Source organism: Equus przewalskii, chromosome 21, assembly GCF_037783145.1.
Source record: "Equus przewalskii isolate Varuska chromosome 21, EquPr2, whole genome shotgun sequence".
NCBI lineage: Eukaryota > Metazoa > Chordata > Mammalia > Perissodactyla > Equidae > Equus > Equus przewalskii.
Window position 1 is genome coordinate 41,346,166 of NC_091851.1, and position 18,376 is coordinate 41,364,541.

Here is an 18,376-nt window from a genome sequence, read left to right on the forward strand (position 1 = left end):
AGATTTTTGTAAGGGTAGATTTCGAGAAATAGGGCCTGTAAAATGGCCACATGAGAAAATCTTCTAGTGAGACAAAGTCTGAATTTTTTAATTTTACTGTAGCAAATGCAATAAAGAGGAAACATCTCGAATTTTTTTAAACTTTTATTCTTACTTTCAGAGAATTCAAAGAAGACACACAGATGAAATCTGACAACACAGGTGGATTTATAATCCTACATGTAATTCCACAGCAGGGAGAAAGCATATACTTATTCTAGTTATATGTACATACTTATTAAAATATGAAGATATGAATGTATACTTCTGAAATAGTCTAAAAATATAAACTAAAAAGAAATCTTTATCAAATATACAGAGATCCACCGTCTGCTTTTAGGAAACGCGGTAGTGAAAATATGTGAAAATAAACCATATGCAAACACAATTTTTTAGAAAGTTTTATAAGTATTGCATAAATGTCTATACATTTTCCATTTATAAAATCATATTTTCCCCAAGAAGTTCAAATCACATAACAAGTGTTACATGGTGAATCTATAATGTATGCACATTTTACTACTGTACCATTTTATACATGGGAAAATTGAGGCAGGGGAAGTCCCTTTCTTAAGATCACACTGAACATTTTTAAGCTGTGACTGAACTTTACCACAGATCCTGAATCAAACACCATATATGTTTTTAAGTCTGACTTAAGCAAACTGCCATCAGAACATACACACACACAATTTGAAACCTGTTGATCTGCTCCTTAATGCCACAGAGGAAATACATTAACTAAATAAAAGATTTCAGGGTCCTTTAACAAAATGATGTCACAGTCAATCATCAAGATATTCTTAGATAAGAGGTTTTGACTTCATTCAAGTACTTCTTAAAATAGAGATATTTTCTAATTTCCTGGTGTTTTCATTTCAACACAGGAAAAACACAGTTTCCTGGGGGCCTGCTAACTTTAACCAACATTTAACTTTGCTTACATTATTAGCAAGTATTTTCCCAAATACTACATTAAATGGAGTTAGAATAAATGGATTGTCCATAATACCCCGAGCTCCAGAAAACTGAGCTGTGGCAGCCCTTCCGTTGAGAAATGTACACTTAATCCTGAGAAGAGTCAAGCAGCGAATTTGGTAGGGCAGGAACAGAAACATTCAGTGGCTTTTACCAGACTAACTGACAAGCGCTCAGCGTCCCTTTCATGTCATGGAAGATGCAAGAGAAAAGAGGATCATGGACAATTCTATGTAAGTCCGGGTGGTGCTGACATCGGTTAAGCGTAAGCCAGCAGTATATACCCTGAGAGCGCCTCGGATTCTGCTTGGAATCCACTTCCCTGAGTCAGATACAACCTTAATAAATACCATCATCTATATGGACAGTACAGCTTCTGGAACAATTGCACAGAAGACAGAGTATAGACATCTGTGTCTAAATGTTCTTATGGGCTGCTTCGTGCTCTGGCTTTTGAGGTTTGCCTTCCAGGAATGTAGAAGTCATAAGCACCATTCTTCCAGGAGAATAAAAATTGCTGTTTTTGGTCTTCGTAAAAAAAAAAAAAAAAATTCTGGAAAATAAAGTATATCCCAATTATATATCAAAGAAATGTAACTAAATAAGAGGAATTATTAGCAAAAAATAAATGCTAAAACCAAAAGTGCCACAGGCTCTTGCCCAAGGTGTGGTCCACTGTGATAAACGTGGTGCTGTCCTCGCTAATGCCTGGGAGTTTCTAAATTAACCTAGATTTCCGTCGTTATGCTACTCGATTCAGCTCTGTTGGATGCTCAGAATCTGACAATTGCCTAGTGGTACCAGATGCTTACAGAGGAGTTCATTTGGGCCTTATTCAGAAATTTCATCTATAACTGCGTGTTTCCCAAAATAATCTATCCATCAGCAAATACCCCGTAACATGCAGTCAGCAAACAGCAACCAGTTCCAGGCAAAGTCTAGGAGCTGCTGTTCACAGGGCAGAGTGATTGAGACCGGGTGTGAATAGTGACAGGCAATTCTGTAAAGCCGTATGTCGGAAATGTTCTATTTCCACAGAAGATGATATTAGAGGTTTCCCAGGTTAACTTTTTATCACTTTAATAGTTAAAAATTCATTTCATTGTGTAGTTGGGGAAAATAACGACATTGACAAGCATAGCATTTCACCCAGGAAATTATTGCTTGGGAATAAGGCTAAAGTATACTATTACACCTGTGTTCATTTGAAGAAAATAATGAAGTAGTAATTAAATAGTAGTCGGTATATGGATATGACAAAAGTTGTGAAGATGGTATGAGAACACCTATATTGTCAGAAAAGGTAGAAAATGGTATACTGCAGAAGAAAGTATTACACTATATTTAATATAGGCTGGTAAATGTATACCCTTATATGCCAGGAGTATGTAAACCAAGGCCCTGTGGTCAAATAAGGCCTACCACCTGTTTTTATAAATACAGTTTTTTGGGAACATAGTGTTGGTAGACAAATAATGGCCCTCAAAAAATGCCTATGCTCCAATCCCCAGAACCTGTGTATATGTTACTTTGCACGGCAAAAGGAACTTTGCAGGTGTGATGAAGGTTATGGACCTCGAGGTGGGGAGATTATCCCAAATAGTGTCCTGTCAGAGAGATTCGACAGAAGGAGGAGGAGAGAGTCAAAGCATGGAGAGGGACTCAACTCCCTCCGGCTGACTTTGAAGGTGGAGGAAGAGGTCATGGGCCAAGGAATGTGGGTGGCCTCTAGAAGCTGAGAATAGGCCTCAGCTGACGGCAAGAAAATGGGGACCTCAGTCCTACAACCACAGGAAACTAAATTCTGCAACAACACAAACTGGCCAAGGAATGGATTCTTCCCTAGACCTCTAGAAAGGAACGCAGCCCTGCTGACACCTGGTTTCAGCCTAGTAAGAGCTGCGTCAGATTTCTGACCTACATAAGGTAATAAATGTGTGCTATATAATGCAAGTTTTAGTAATTTGCTACGGCAGCACTGGAAGACTAATACAACCGTCACACGTATTCATCGACAAACTGTTTGAGGCTGCTTTCAAGCTGCAAGGCAGATTTAAGTGGATGTGAGAGACGCTTACTGCCAGCAAAGCCTGAAATATTTGCCAACTGGCCCTTTACAGAAAAAGCTTGTCCTCCCCCGATATTCACATGCAAAAACTCTAACAGCAGCTTGCATTACTGAGCAGCTGGTTGATGACAGACTCTGGGCTAAGTATTTAGTCACCCCTTGAATCAGTGGCGAGCAGGGATTCAAACCCGAGTCTGGCTGACTTCCGAGCTTGGCTCACCCCTTGGTCATCCACAGCTCCCTAGATGCTCACCTGAGCCTCTTATCGCTGGCAGAAAGCGATGGGGAGCTCCCGGCTGGGCACCAGGATGCCCAGGTGCAGCATCTCCACAGGCTCATTGTCCGTGGCCACGATGTCATATTTGCGGATGATCTGGAACACACGTGCACAAAAAAGCAGGATTACCCCTCCTGTCCCGCCCTGTGGAATAACGCAGAACACAAGTGCAGAAATCCAGACAGGGTTTTACCCAGCAGACAGCCAAGTGGAGCTGGAGCTCAGCTAATCGGCGGCCAATGCACATTCTTTTCCCGACGCCAAATGGAAGATGTGCAAAAGCATTAATCTTTTTCTTCTCTTGAAGCCACCGTTCAGGCCTAAACTCACTTGAATTTTCAAAATTTTCTTCATTGGATCCCAACACCTGGGTATTTAGCATCAGCACTGTCTAAAGACACAGAAGAACACAGAGCATTTAAGTTAAACAGAAGAAAATGTTGGAATAGCAAAATTCACAAAAGTGATCACCTTCTAAACGTAAAAGTAACCCACAAATTTGTAATAATGATGGTTGCCAAATGTACTGAGTGCCTGAAATGTGCCAGGTAACAAATAGGTAAAGAACTTACAAATTTTGTATTGCTTTCTCATAACAACCCCACGTGGTAGATTCTATTATGACCCCATTTTACAGACGAGAAAGCTGAGGCTCACGGAGGTGATGTAAGTCACTCCAGGCTCTGCGTGAATCCAGGTCTCTCTGTCTCCAGCCACGACTCCCAATACTATACTGTGCAACTATGCCCTAGAATCTACGTATTTCCAAAGTGAATGCTCTCCCAGTAAAAAATTTTAGGGAGATCTGATGAATATTTGGAAAGTATATCTTTCAAAGCTCTGCAAGGTACAGACTGTACAAATTCTACTTACTCCTTTGGGTAAAGCATATTCACCCAAGACTATCGCCTTGTCAAGGGTCCGAGTTGTAAATGGCACGCTCGGGGTAAGCCTGAAAAAAACAAGATCAAAGATGTCCACGTGGCCACAGACCAAGTCCTGGCTCCAAGGTGGATGGGAATGCAGATTCTGGTTAAACAAATAGTGCTGCCTAACTTCATCCTCAAAAAGAGAACAGGATCCCAACTCCTCATAAAGAAGTTCTGTTTCTTTCTGCTCAATATTTACACCTCCTGTTTGGATTCCTGTCGTCTTGTGTTGGTTAAACCCCCAGCACAAGCCTGCTGAGCCGCTGTTAACACTGGTTTTCCCTCTTTCAATCCAGACTTCAACTGTGTACGTTTTCATGCTGCACCTTAAGCTGGATGTTTGCTCTAGGTTTCTCCTATCCACCCTTCATGAAGTTAAAGCTGTTTCCTTCTCATCCTAAGGGGCTGTGAGTTTTTGTTTTCCAGAAAGGGTGTAAAAAGAATTTAAAAAGAACATTTTATCCCAGAGGCTCAAAAACAAAGATGTCTCTATGTCTTATCATATAATAATATGGTTCCCTAGCTGAGCTTTCATCTCAGAGCCTTCAATCATGCCTCCAATCTTAATTAGTGCCCACAGCACTCATTAGAGTTTTATTATTACTGATTTAAAGGGGAAGGCACTGACTTTCCAAGATTTAATAGAAGTTGCCCAAATGATTTAGGAAATGAGTAATAGAAAAGGAATATGGTCCTAAGGCTCTTTTTTTGCAGTTTGATAAATGTTTATGAATCCACTGTGGGAGCTGTCTATGGGAGAGGGGCCCCTTATTATGTACTTAAGAGAAGAGCTTTCCAACATATTTATATTGGCTTGGGCCTGAGTGCTCACCTCATAGATTCTTTCAGACAGGCTTTTAAATATGGCATATTCCTCAAATCCTCGGCCTGTGGTATCTGATTTTCAGGCAGCACACTCTGAATCTCCTTTAGAAGCTTTTGTTGCACGTGGGGATTGCGGGATAAATTGTAGAGAAGCCACATTAAGCTGTTTGCTGTCTGAAAGCCAAATGGACACAAACTTGAGTTTCTGCAATAAACTGCCTTACAACCAGTATGAGCTGAACAAAAGGTGACGCCAATATGTTAGTGATGCTTTTCCATGTGTCCTTATTTGCTGTGCCTTACACAAGTACAATATATGAAAAGTCAGATTTCTTTTACAAAACATCAATGAAGGATAGCTTACTTACTGAGGGAGTCAAAATAGAATCCTTTAAATAATCAGCTGTATTAGGGTTTTAATATAAACTCAAAATATAGTTTGATATAAAAATTGAGGACAAAGGAGTGCACATAAAACTAGTGAATGAAAACAAGACGGCTGGATTGTAGCCATGTCAATTTCCCAGTTATGATAATGAGTTACTGTTATACAAGATGTTATCATGGGGGAAACTGGGTGAAAGATACAAAGGACCCCTCTCGATTTTTTCTTAGAACTGCATGCAAATCTCTAATTATCTTAAAATAAAAAAAGTTTAATTAAAGAATTGTTTAAAGGAAAAAAACTGCTATAAAAATTAAGTGGAGACACAGGGATGGAGATCCTACGAGTATTGCTAATAAGAGTTTGCTTTTTTGTTAATTTTACAGTGCAAATGCACAAGAAACTGCATGTCTGGAATTTAAAAGAAAGCCTTTTTTTGCCACACCCTAAAACGTTACCGCAAAAATATAAAGGCATTGTCTATACTCAGGGTTTCAGCCACATGCAAAGAGCCCTCAAAGGAGGGTGCCAACCCGAAAATAAGAAATTCTAGCTTCAAGTTGAATATTTCAAGGAAGCAGCCACAGTTTCTGACAAAGGCTCATTGCCTTTTAAGTGGCATCTTTTATTTCCTTTCCAAAGGCAATGAGAAGAGAAAAAAATATTGGCAGAAACAGCCAGGGTAGCTTTTAGCTTCATAATCTTCACCACTGGTAGTCATACGTATTTGTTTTTTAGGCCTTTTTTTAGCTAATTTAAGCCAAATATTCCTGTAAAAATGGTCGTTGTGTCCTCCCTCTGCAGACATGAAGACGCTTTTGCTAAGTGCCATGTCCCACTCATGTAAACGAGCAGAGTGCAAGACGCTTTGGAGCCAATGGTATCTATTATTTTTGGAAGAAGATGCTCTGAGGCAGGCTTCCTCATGTCAGAGGCCGGCAGGCTCAGCTGCAAATACACTGAGCCGGCAGTATTACGAGTCCAATTTACAAAACAGGAAGAGGGCGCAGCCACCAAACTAGATACACTTTCAAATTTCTCTGATTTTCCAAATGCGACTTCCCAGGACTAAAAAAGAAACATTTAACCATATCAGTGGGTACCTTACCGCAAATGCCAAATAGAGTTCCCGAAAGGCAGATAACTGCAGCTTTCACCAAAGCCCTGTAAGACAGCCCAGGCCTGTGAGTATAATGGCAACGGCTGAATCCAGGCAAGCGGCCTGAGAAAACTCACTGATGCAAACTATCCCAGCTCTACCTCCATGGAGGAGACTGCTGGCCTTCTTGCTTCCACTCTCCCTCTGCTAGGTGCATTCTCCACCCAGCAGCCAGAGCCCACTTTACAAAACATAAATTTGATCAGGCTACTCCTTTGCTTAAAACCCTCCCAGAGCTTTCCATCACTGGTGTAATGATATCCCAATGCCTCGCTAAGACTCCTGGTTAACATGGCGCCTTGACTTCTCCAATGTCAACTTGACCACATTTTCTAGGTCTCCAGCTCCATCCCTCTTCCTGCCCCAGGGCCTTTGCACCTGCTGTTTCCTCTCTATGGAGTGCTCTTCCACCAGATCATCCCTTCTCATTCCAGAGTCAGCTCCAGTATCACTTCTTCAGCAAGGGAACCCCACCCCGCCATCTCCATCTCTTTCTGTTACAAGACCCTGATGGTTTCCTCTATGTTCCGCACCACTATCTGGAATGATCATATTTACTTGTTTGTTTACATGTCTATTGTCTATCTTCTCCATTAGCATTTAAGTTCCATGAAGGTGAGGACCTTTGTCTCTGGCTCATGGTGGTCTCTCAAGCACCTGGAACAGTGCCTGGCACAGAGTAGGCACTCAAGAGTTCCTGAATTTTTTCATTTATTGAACAAGTGTTTACTAAGTAGCTACTATAGGCCAAGTGCTATTCCACATCCTGGAAATACAGCAGGGGAGAAACCAAGTCATCACCCTCCTGGAGCGCGCATTCCAGTGGGGGAAGAAAAGAATGGGTGAAGCTTTCCTTTGATCCTCCAAGGATCAGTGAGTCAACACTCAGGATAAGTGAGTCGATAGGAAGGTGAGCTGGAATTAATTTCCTCTGTCGACGGCCTTCTGGGGCATGAGGAGAAACTACAACCTTGCTATTCCCCATGATACAGAAAACCCTACTTTTTCTTCAGGCTACAGAAACACTACAGAAAGGAGAAAACAAGGAAAAGAAATGAACTAGGAACATTCTTCTCAGAGACTACAGGTGTATGAGATGTTGCGCCTGTCAGGGATATTAACATGCACCTGTCCCACGACAGCTCGAAGAAGGAATCAAAGACAACTAAACCACCTGGATGCTTGTCAGAACTGGTGTTTGGAGTCTGGCTGCACTGAGTATTTACTGGGAGTATCAGCCACATCAGGCACAGAATTTTGATATTTAAAATTAGCTGTTTCACTTAAATTGAAACCAACTTTTCCCAAACTCACTATATTTACAATTTTAAGCAGAAAAAAATATTACTGGACTGGCAGAGAGTATCCCAATATTTTTATGATAAATGATAGACGAAGTTTAGGGGTAACGTGCAACCATCTAAAATATACCCAAATTTTAGAAACCTCGACTATGTGGCTATGGGGTGGAATCTTGCTGCTTCTGACTTCCCATGGCGGTGCGCACATCTGTCATGGCACTGGGACCCTGCTCTGGATTTTCGTCACCAGAGGACATGAATCCTTCCACCATATGTCTAAGTACAAAGCCTGTGCATTGGGCCTCACTCAACATCCAGGAGGAGACTTTTTATTTTGCCAAGTCAGGGTTCAGTTAATCACCACGAGTGAGTTGAATGACAAGTTAAAATTCATCACGAAAAAGATTTTACAGACTGTTTATTTAGCAAACTAAAATCAGGCCCACTCTTACCGTCTCTACTGCAGCCAGCTGGAGCTCTGTGACAGCAGCGTACAACTCTTTCTTTGAAAGCTGATTGTGGTGATAAATATCACAAAGGAAATCCACGCTGGGCTGCTCCGAATATTTTTCTAATCGGTTGTTGACACAAGATTTGACTATTGGAGCAGAGAAAAGGGAGAGGAAGTTAGCTGAAAACTAGGATGAGGAAAAGAACGAAAAGGAACCTCAGATCAAATCCTCCTTGCAACATCTAAAGGGTCTTTTCAGGGACACTGACAATTTGTTAGACAAGCTCAGATGGCCTTGCTGTTAAGCTGGCAAGGGTTGATCAATGCCCACACGAGTAGGGCTTCTCAAACCTTAATGTGCACAAGAACCACCTGGGCATCTTCTTAAAATGCAGATTCTGAATCAGGGGTCTGGGGTGAGCCTGGAAACCTGCATTTCTAACCGGCTCCCAGGGGTGCTGATGCTGCTGGTCTGCCGGTCACATTTTGAGTAGTCAGAGCTGGGAGCTTAGAAGAGAGCATCGTGAGACAGAGGTTGGACTTGGGACTGCCCTCGGAATCAGAACTTGGTCCCAGATCCAGGGGTCTGGCTCATATGGTCACTAATACAGGCAAAGTGGGATTTGGCTCCCAAATCTTGGCAGTAGAGGAGGGGAGAATCCCCTCCCCTAAGTTATTAAACATACACACACACACAAGTGCAGTGCCCATGCGTGTTGACAATAATGGTAAAAATTTCTAATGTTTGTAGAGTACCTTCTGGGCATGTGTCTCCCTCACTTCAATCCTTTATATAAACCACCACCAGAAAAATAATAACGGTGATGATGGCAATAATAATAGCAATGACAATAAATGATACAGCGGTTGGAGTCTGTCTGAGCTTTGGGAGCCCTTCTGCCCAGCTTCAAGCCATGGCTTTGCCATCAGCGAGCATGTTATCTTGAGAAAGTTACTTCTTTGTGCCTCAGTTCTGTCACTCGGGGCAAATAGACGGATCTACCTTACAGGTTTTTTGCGAGAATTAAATGACTGTGTGTGCGTGTGTGTGTATACTGATAGAACAACACCTAGCACCAACTATTCCCTCCATAATGTAGCAGAAATAGCTCTGATCCATTGAGATATTGTGATATGCCAGGATTTTACGTTATCTATATTAGACCTAGAAATAGTTGCATCCAGGTAGGTATTATCATTATTATTATTAGCCCATTTTGGAGGCAAGACAACTGAGGATGAAAAGGAGATAGCACATTTGGCCAACCCACCGCACCAATGGCAGAGCTTGAACCCAGGTATCTCTGATTCCAAAGGCCTGGCTTTTAACCACTCCTCGTTCCCAAAGAAGACCACAGAAAGCTGCCTCCTGCCTTTCCCTTAGAATTCATCTACACCAGGCGATCCCCAGACCCAGGTCTTTGCAAAGCCTAAAGAATCGGTAGGCACAACTCCACTGAAGGATCAAGGTGGTCAGGCCAAGAAGATCATTCCAGACCTTCCAGCAGCAGCTCCAGAGACAGGGCTGCCGGGCGTGTGTGGCCAGATTACCTGACTTGAAAATGGTGTCCCAGGCCTGCGTGTGGGCCTGCCAGACCCTGGTGTTGAGGGTCCTGTGCAGCTCGACTGGGGTGACCATCATCCTCCCGAACGTGCTCATCATCTGTGAGGAAGCAAACACCTTTTCACGCCCGCTTCTCCTCTCAAAGACAACTTTTGCTCTAAGAGGAGCATTCTTTTTTTTTTTTTCCTTTTAGGAAGATTAGCCCTGAGCTAACATCTGCTGCCAATCCTCCTCTTTTTTCTGAGGAAGACTGGCCCTGAGCTAACATCCATGCCCATCTTCCTCTACTTTATATGTGGGACACCTGCCACAGCATGGCTTGCCAACCGGTGCCATGTCCGCACCCGGGATCCGAACCGGCGAACCTTGGGCCTCTGAAGGGGAATGTGCGCTCTTAACCGCTGCGCCACCGGGCCGGCCCCCAAGAGGAGCATTCTAAACAACCACCCCCAAACAGGGCTCCCCCAAGGGCTGGATTCAAAGGAGGCCCCAGGCCTCTCTGCACCAATCCTGGAAGCTATACCACCCCACCCCAGGGACAGATTGAAATTCATCTTTGGGATGATTTTCCACTAGATGTGTTCAAGAAAAATTTTCATCTTACAACCTAAACATAAAAATAAAAAAGAAGGAAAACTATGATTTTCATATTTACTTCAATTTCCAATCATCTGCGAACTTCAGCCATTCCTAAACCGTTTTCACGGTGTCTACCATATCCGCGTAAGACCTAAATTAAAATTTAAAATCTGAACATTTGCAGACTCTTTTATAAATAGTACTTTTAATCAGCTGAACTTTAACTGAAATATCTACTTTAGCTTTGCCTAAACAATCGTTTAACATGCTTTATTATATGTTCAGCCACGAACGTACATACATGAAAATACAGAACACACGTTAAAATGGACCCTAACGGCTGTAAGAGAGCAGGTGTGTGTGCCACTCCTGGGGAAACACTGTGAGGCACGTTTGTTCAGTTCTGTGAAAGATCAATCAGGAAAAGCGCCCGCCCCGAGTGGCTGCTTACTGTTTTGATGGCCGCGATGAAGTTCAGAGCGTCAGCCCCTGCGTTCTGCTGGAGGAGCCCGAATCTCTTCTCATACAGCACCAGGCAGATGCCTGTTATTTAAAACAGTCAACACCGTTACACAATCACAGTCATGCTGGAGTGTGTGATTAGCTGGCTACGGAAGGCTCGATTCTGTCTCTTGTAGAAGTGAGGCCTTGTCTAAGAACGCAGAGGAAAGGCAAAGAGTCTGGGAGAAAGGGGCGTGATCACTTTCTTCTCTTTCTAGAAATTATCTGCGGGTGTAATGACCCGCCCCCTGCAGAACCTCCAGGTCAGAAGTGCACTGTGCCCATGTAGCTGGTTTTATACATGCATGAACCTCTCCTGGAATATCTTGCTTTTGCCATGGTTTATCCCTGATATCACGTGTGGCAGACATTGTTAACAGCCTACTCAATACTCCTTTCCCACTTCTTCCCTAAGAGAGCCCCGATTTTATTTAGGCTGTCAGTGTTTCAGTCCTCAGGCAATAAAGTAGGAATGATGGAAGACTCTGATGACAGTTCTGTTCCCTGAATTCCCAGGCTTCCTGTAGCAGCCAGAGCAGCCACATGATCCAGGGTTGGCCACTAAGACCTAGGGAAATACTCATTTGCTTTTTTTTTTTTTGTGAGGAAGATTGTTGCTGAGCTGTGCCAATCTTCCTTTATTTTTATATGTGGGATGCTGCCTCAGCATGGCTTGATGAGTGGTGTGTAGGTCCGTGCCCAGGATCCGAACCCATGAACCCTGGGCTCCTGAAGCCTAGCACACAAACTTAACCACCAGGCCACCGAGCTGGCCCTCATTTTCTTTCTTAATAAAGGGGGACAGGTATGGTTGGCTTAGCTCTTCCCTCTTTCCTTCTTGTTTTTGCCTAGAATGCAGAGGTGAGGCCAGGAGGAGTGTAGCCATTTTGCACAAGCCAACAAGCTAAGTATGGATGAGTAAAAGAAAGCATGAGCTTGAGTCCCTGATGACAACATTGAGTGCCAGCTGGCGACTGCCTTCCTTCAGACTTCTCATAATGCTGGACAATAACTTTTAAACTACCCTAGTCAGGTTTTCTTCGATTTGCAACTCAATGCATTCAATACTCCTTAATTTGGGTATTACCAGCAGAAAATTCCAAATCATACACTTCTTTTCTCTTCTGTAATCACTCCCTCTCTTTACTCCTCTTTCCCTTAACACCTTCTGTGGATTTCCTATTTGCATGGAGCTTTCTAACATGCTAAGATGACTGCCCAAAACTTTAAAGTGAGGCTGATGTCATGAGGGAGACAGTCGCGACAAAGTCTCCATCTTGGGGTACCCTCTCCGATCCCTCACACCAGCAGCCAGAGCGATCCTTTCAGCAAATCAGACCACGACACTCTCCTGCTAAAAGCACTCTACTATCATTCCCAGCTACTCCCAGGCTCAAAGCCAAACATCGATTGCTGGTGTATGGATTTCCCCCATCCTCCGCCCTCGCCAGGCCCTTCCCTTGCAGGACGTGCTGCCATCATTCTGAGCTCCTCTACTGTGCCTGCAACAGAACACTCTCTGTTCCTTCTGCCTGGAACATTCCTCCTTCCCTCACTTTCACCTGGCCAACTCCTACCCATCCACCAGGCCTTAGCTCAGACGGCACCACCTCCATGAAGCATTCCCTGACCAAGCTCAGCTGAGGCAGCCCTCTCAGACTCTCCCACAACCTTCCACCTCAGTCAGGTGCTCACTCACTCGACCGAAACTGTCCGCTCCCTTGCCTGCACCCCAACTGGGCAGCAGGCCCATCCAGGTGGGGCTCTGCTTTTATTCCCAGAGGGATCCATGGAGACTGTGATCATGCCTCCTTCTGTTAGGACCCCTCCGTGGTGCCCCATCTGACTCAGACTAGAAGTTCTTGCCAGGACCTACATGCCCTGACTTGATCTTTCTCAGCTCCTCCTTCCCTCCCCTACGATCCATTCATACTAACATCCTCAGAGTTCCTCAAAGGCATGGGGAATGCTTCCACCTCAGGGCATTTGAACATCCCAGCTCCTCGGGAACAATCTACCCACAGATACCCTTGTGGCTTACTCCTTCTCTTCCTTTAGGTCTTGTCTCAAACGTCTCCTGACCAAAGCAGACTTGCCTCATCTAGGCACCTAGGTTCTTTCTTAACTCCCCTACCCCTTGGCAGAGTATATATTAAAATGCATTTACTTGTTGATTGTCACCCCTGCTAGAATCTAAGCTCCATGTGATCAGGGATGTTGACTGTCTTGTTTGCTGCTTGTCCCTAGTACCAAGCATGGTGTCTGGCACATAGCAGGTGTTTAATGAATGTTTGTTGAATGACTAAATAAACAACCCATAGTGAGAAGCATAACTTAAGTGCCTGAAAGGCTGCCATGGCCTTTTCTGGACCGTTAGTATATGATCACAGAAAAGCTGTCCATAGAGCCACATTTTATCCGCAAAATCACTTGCAAAATCAAATGAACAAGACTGTGAAGACAACTTACTTTCAAATGACCATTTGTTCAGTTCGCTGTACAAGTCTTCAATGTGGCCTCTTTCATCACACAGCTCATCTATTCTACCCACAAAATCAGCTAAGACCTTAAAAGAAAGAAATCACAAGAGATGCATTTGAGTCATTGAAGAAAAACAAAAGTTTAGAGCTAGTACGCTAACTGCAGGCTTGCTACCCTGTGCATTCATTGCCCATGACGTTATTCACGCAGAGGCAACACTCATTATGCGCTCTCCCTGGTTGCTCACCTTTCATCCTAACAACCTTATCCTGGGTTATTTCCTGAGCTTTTCCTGCAGCTACCTCGAAGCTTAAGTTTCAGCTTTTGATCTAAATTTAAAGAAAAAGAAAACATTTCTTCTAAACAGAATGGGGACTAAACCACGAAGGAGGCATCAGGTAAGTGTCCCTGACAGCACAACATCTCAAGGATGCTGCTGCTGTAACCATCCCGAGGGCTGGTCCCTTCCACACGTGAGCAAACTCACATCTCCTCACTGGCTGGAATTGTGTTAAGCATGTTGAACTTGGAGCCAAGAAATCTGCAAATTCTGGATGCAGCTCATTCACTAAATGGCTCCGTGACCTTGGGCAAGTCATGGAAGGCTTCCAGATGCCAGCTTCCAAAATCAGGGTTTTAGATGACTAATGCTTCGCATTTAACAAGGCTTGTATTGAACCGAGCACTACATGGAGTGTGTTCTCTGAGCTGCTCCTCACAACTCCCTCATGAGCCGGGAAGTCCTGTTGTCCCTCCCAGCTCCTGGGTAACAGATGAGAAGACTGAGGCTCAGAGGGAGGCTGAGGCACGCCCCCTTGGACACACAGCTGTGAAGTGGCCCTATGGGGCTTGAAAGAAGGTAAATGTGACTACAAAGCCCACAGATGTAACCAAGGGGCATGGTTAGTTTGCCTACACAGGGCACTAAAAAGTTCCCTGAATTTGTTACCATAAAAAATCCAGAGATTTCACAGGAACATATGAATTTTCCACTACTCATCAAAAAATAATAATAATTACAAGATCTGGCGACACTGGGATCCCGTGAGCAGTCATTGCTGGAGGTGGGGCAGCTGTCCCCTCTACGGGCACGCACTGTTCTGTTTGCTAAGATCCCTACTGGGCCTGCCTTACACGTTTATATTAGCTCCCTGGCCCCCGGAAGCTTCTGAGTTTGTGATCTGTTACCTATACGATCCCATATGGGTCCAGTTCAAAATAAACACCCAGAGTGAACAGGACTGAAAAGAGGTTGCTATACGCTTGACTCTCTCCTCCTTTGGCCCCCCGTTGGCTAAAGAGAATGTCTGAATACCTTAGCACGGCACAAAAACATTGTCAAGATCTGCCTTCTGTCCAGCATCATTTCAGAGAAAGCCTCACTTCACCTGCACTGAATGGACCGTTCTCTGAACACACCATGCCATCTCATGCCCCCAGATTTTCAGCAGGCTATTCTCTCTGCCTGAATGCCTTTCTCCACCTTCTCCGGCCTATAGACTCCTACTTATCCTGCAAACCCCAGCTCATATGTCACTTCCTAGGAATTTTGTAAGTACTATCCCATTTAATCTTCACAGCAAACCTGTGGAGTGGGAATTGTTATAGATTGGGAATTTGAGTCTTAGGGAAGTTAAATGGTATAGTCAAGTTACATAGCTAAGGGCTGGAGAGCTGAGGTTCAGATCTGGACTGCGGACTGCCAAAGCCATGCCCATAACTGCTCCCTCGTTGTGATATTACTTAAAAAGAGAGTGGAGGAGGAGGAGTGAGGGTTTAGGGGGAGAAACATGAGGAGAGGAATGAGGAGAAAGGGAAGCCCCCTGAATCATCCAAATTGCCTGTTCTTCCCTCTGTACTTTGTCGCTGTGACTTGAGCCCCATAAACGTCCCTTCCTGCCTCCGGAGCCCCAGCCCACAAACCTCATTGATTTTGTTGTCCAGCTTCATTATTTCCACCGGTTTCATCAGTTTCTTTTGAAAGGCGCTCCGAACCCTCTGCCAATCTTCTCCCTCCCTGGGCGAAAAACAGAACTATATTCAGATAAAACTGAAAAGAAAGAAGGGGAAAGCAGATACACCTCCAGCTCTGTAACTGTGTGAACAGTATAAGCAAATGAACCCTGATAATCGTGCCCAGAAATATCCAGAGAATATGAGCATTGGAATATTTGGACTGGTTTGACAATAGGATGAAAAAGCGCATTTTCTCCCAGCCAAAGATTGCACCAGAAAGGGGAAGCCAGATGATTTGGGCTCAGGGCGTTTGAGGTGCCCTTGCTGGGGCTGGGCTGGGAGGTCAGCAGTCTCAAGTCCCTGCGGTGACCTTGGGCATGTGAACAAGCTCCCCTCACCAACCCAAATCTGTTTGAGGAAAAATCTTGTCACATTCACAAAACACCTCAAATACCGAATTCTGCCATTGCCTTTGAACAACACACAGTCAGAGGTTCAGTGGCGTCGTAAAAGCCTGTTCTCATCACGCACCCTTTTCACGTGCCCCGCAGCAGACCACACAGCCTGAGACGCGCCACTCCTTTACTACGGCTTTTAATTTCAGTAACTATATCCTGAAAAATACAACTATGAGGCATTACATTGTGGGAGTAAAAAAAGTGCTAACTTAAATGCTAACGATTAGAACGCAGAGGACTCGCATCACCGTATAGCAATTGTCTGTCTAAAATGCAGCTTTGACACCCCTCCTCATTCCCCCTTTCCAAGCAGACCTGGGTCATAAGCCCCCACTCCTCTCCGGAAAGGAAGGTCACTGTCAAAAGCAAAAGAAGGTCAGTTCTGGCGTTTGAGCTCCCAAGAGGGGTTACACAGAATTCTAAGGGGTAATTTTGTTTGTATAAGACGTTTGCCCAGCACGCCGACTTCAGAACCTCATCTCGCCCAAGAGTCTGAACGCCCCAGTTTGCATAATGCTGTTTGCCGTTTCTTTGAGGACAGGCACGGCCCTGCTCAGGCGCCAGAGAGAAGGCAGGTGCTGGGTGCGCAGCATAGCTCTCCCTCGACCCAATCTAGCCCATGCAGGAGCCCGCGACTGCGCCGGGGAGGGGCTTATCCTATTCGTCCTGCGTAGGAGCGGTCCAAGCCCAGGGAACCCCTTTCCAATTTCCAACCGCGTCAGGCACCGCCACCGGGCCCCATCCTGCCGCCTGGACTCACAGAATCAGCAGCCCGTAGCCCTCCTTGCGGTAGTCGCGATAGGCCTTCCAGGGTTTGATCTCCAGCCGCTGCGGGTGGGCGCTCTCGGTGCGGTACAGCGCTTCCAGCAGGCACGGCGAGCCCAGGTGCACCGAGTCGAAGGAGCCCAACTTCATGCGGAAAATCTTGCCGTACTTCTTGTGGTACTCCGCCTGCAGCGGGCCGGGCGTGTCACGAAGTCAGGGCGCATCCCCTGCAGTCTCAGGAGCGTCTCTCCCTCCTCCTTCCTCCCGGGGGACCGCCGCTGCCGGGATACCCGAGCGCCCCGTGCGCCCCGGCTGCTTGCCTCGGGGAGGGTTTGGAGCGCAGGGAAAGGAGGGGAGAAGGAATTGGGGCGCGACGAGGCATTTACCAGCGTGTCGTGCTGTTTCTTGAGTCCTCCTTTCCAGAGAATCTCCAGCAGGCTGCCCAGCAGCGGCCACTTGGTGGGGCCGGGGAGGTCGGCCGCGTTCTGCGCCTCGCCGCGCTCCATCAGCGGGCAGAGGGGCACCTCACGTGGCTGAGCGGGCGCGCACGCCCTGGATGTCACGGCTCTGGGGGGCTGCCCGAGGCTGCGCAGCTGCTGTAGGAAGGCGGCAAGGGAGCGGCTCTTGCTAATGGGGGAGGTCATGACAGTGCAGGAGACCGGGCACTTGGGAATGCACGGGGACCGGCAAGGGCGAGGTTGCTAAAGAGGCGCCGGCGGGATTTGGGGGCTTGACGATTCTGGGAAAGAGAGGCAAAGAGGACCAGCAGGTGTGATGGAGGGTGCGGAGGAGGGACAGACAGCAGAAAGGACCTTGGCGAGGATGCTCAACGCTGCACCGGGAGGCAGGCTCAAGGTGCGGTGTTCCCCGAGCGGTGGCCGCGGGGCCTGGAGGAGTGCAGCCGGGAGTTGAGTGGCTCTTGGAAGAGGAAAGAAAAGGATGTGGGTCTGCCTGCCGGTCTGCAAGTCTGACTTCCAGATCTGGAGCCACGAAGTGGAGGTGTCAAGGAGTAGAAGAGATGCTGCTGGCGCTGCGGTGTCCTCCTGTCCCTCTTCATGCTTCATGCTCCGGGGACCAAGTATTTATGGAGACAGGGCAGGCCTTGGGTGGCCAATGAGCGCGCCGAGTAGGGCGGAGTGGGCCCCAGCTGGCCTGGCCCGCAGGGACGCGGGGCCCGGGGGTTGGGGGCGGAGGTGGAAATAGGATGGAGTCAGCGAGGTGAGCGAGGGCGCCCGGGCCTCGGGTGACCGATGCGCTGTTCTCCGGGCGGGAGCGCTGCGGACTCCACCCCGGAGATAACCCCCCCGGCAGGCGCGCTGAGCAGGGAGTTCACCGGGTGCGCGCCCGGCGCGCCTCCCCGCCCTCCCCCGGCGGGCAGGAGCCGGTCCCGGCGGCCGCGGCTGCAGCCCTGCGCTTGCACAATCGCGCTGCTGGGCGGGCGAGGTCTCCGAGTGCGGCCCCGGGAAGGCAGCCGGCGCCTGGCGGGGGCCCCAGGAGCACGCGCGCCTCCCCGGAGCCAGGTTTTGCCAGCCTGGATGGAACTCTTTTTGGAGGAAAGTTCGCTTTCTGCACCTCCCAAGGTGGGGAAGTTTTGAGACTTCCTGAAATGCAAGCATTTCAGGTGATAGGGGATTTCACTTTCGGGTCTTAACTTGGGCAA

General features: G+C 46.4%; 1 protein-coding gene across 1 annotated transcript; it reads right to left on the reverse strand.

Moving 5' to 3' along the window:
* Positions 1–126: 126 nt before the first annotated feature.
* CYP24A1 (cytochrome P450 family 24 subfamily A member 1) lies at positions 127–18,070 on the reverse strand. The gene is made up of 12 exons (XM_008525204.2): positions 17,103–18,070; positions 16,712–16,902; positions 15,461–15,554; positions 13,526–13,622; positions 11,007–11,098; positions 9,964–10,075; positions 8,414–8,559; positions 5,124–5,290; positions 4,236–4,314; positions 3,556–3,753; positions 3,339–3,458; positions 127–1,570 (listed from the first exon to the last, which is right to left on the reverse strand). The coding sequence occupies exons 1-11, from the start codon at positions 17,358–17,360 to the stop codon at positions 3,348–3,350; spliced, it is 1,545 nt and encodes a 514-aa protein (XP_008523426.1). The 5' UTR covers positions 17,361–18,070; the 3' UTR covers positions 127–1,570; positions 3,339–3,347.
* Positions 18,071–18,376: the final 306 nt, after the last annotated feature.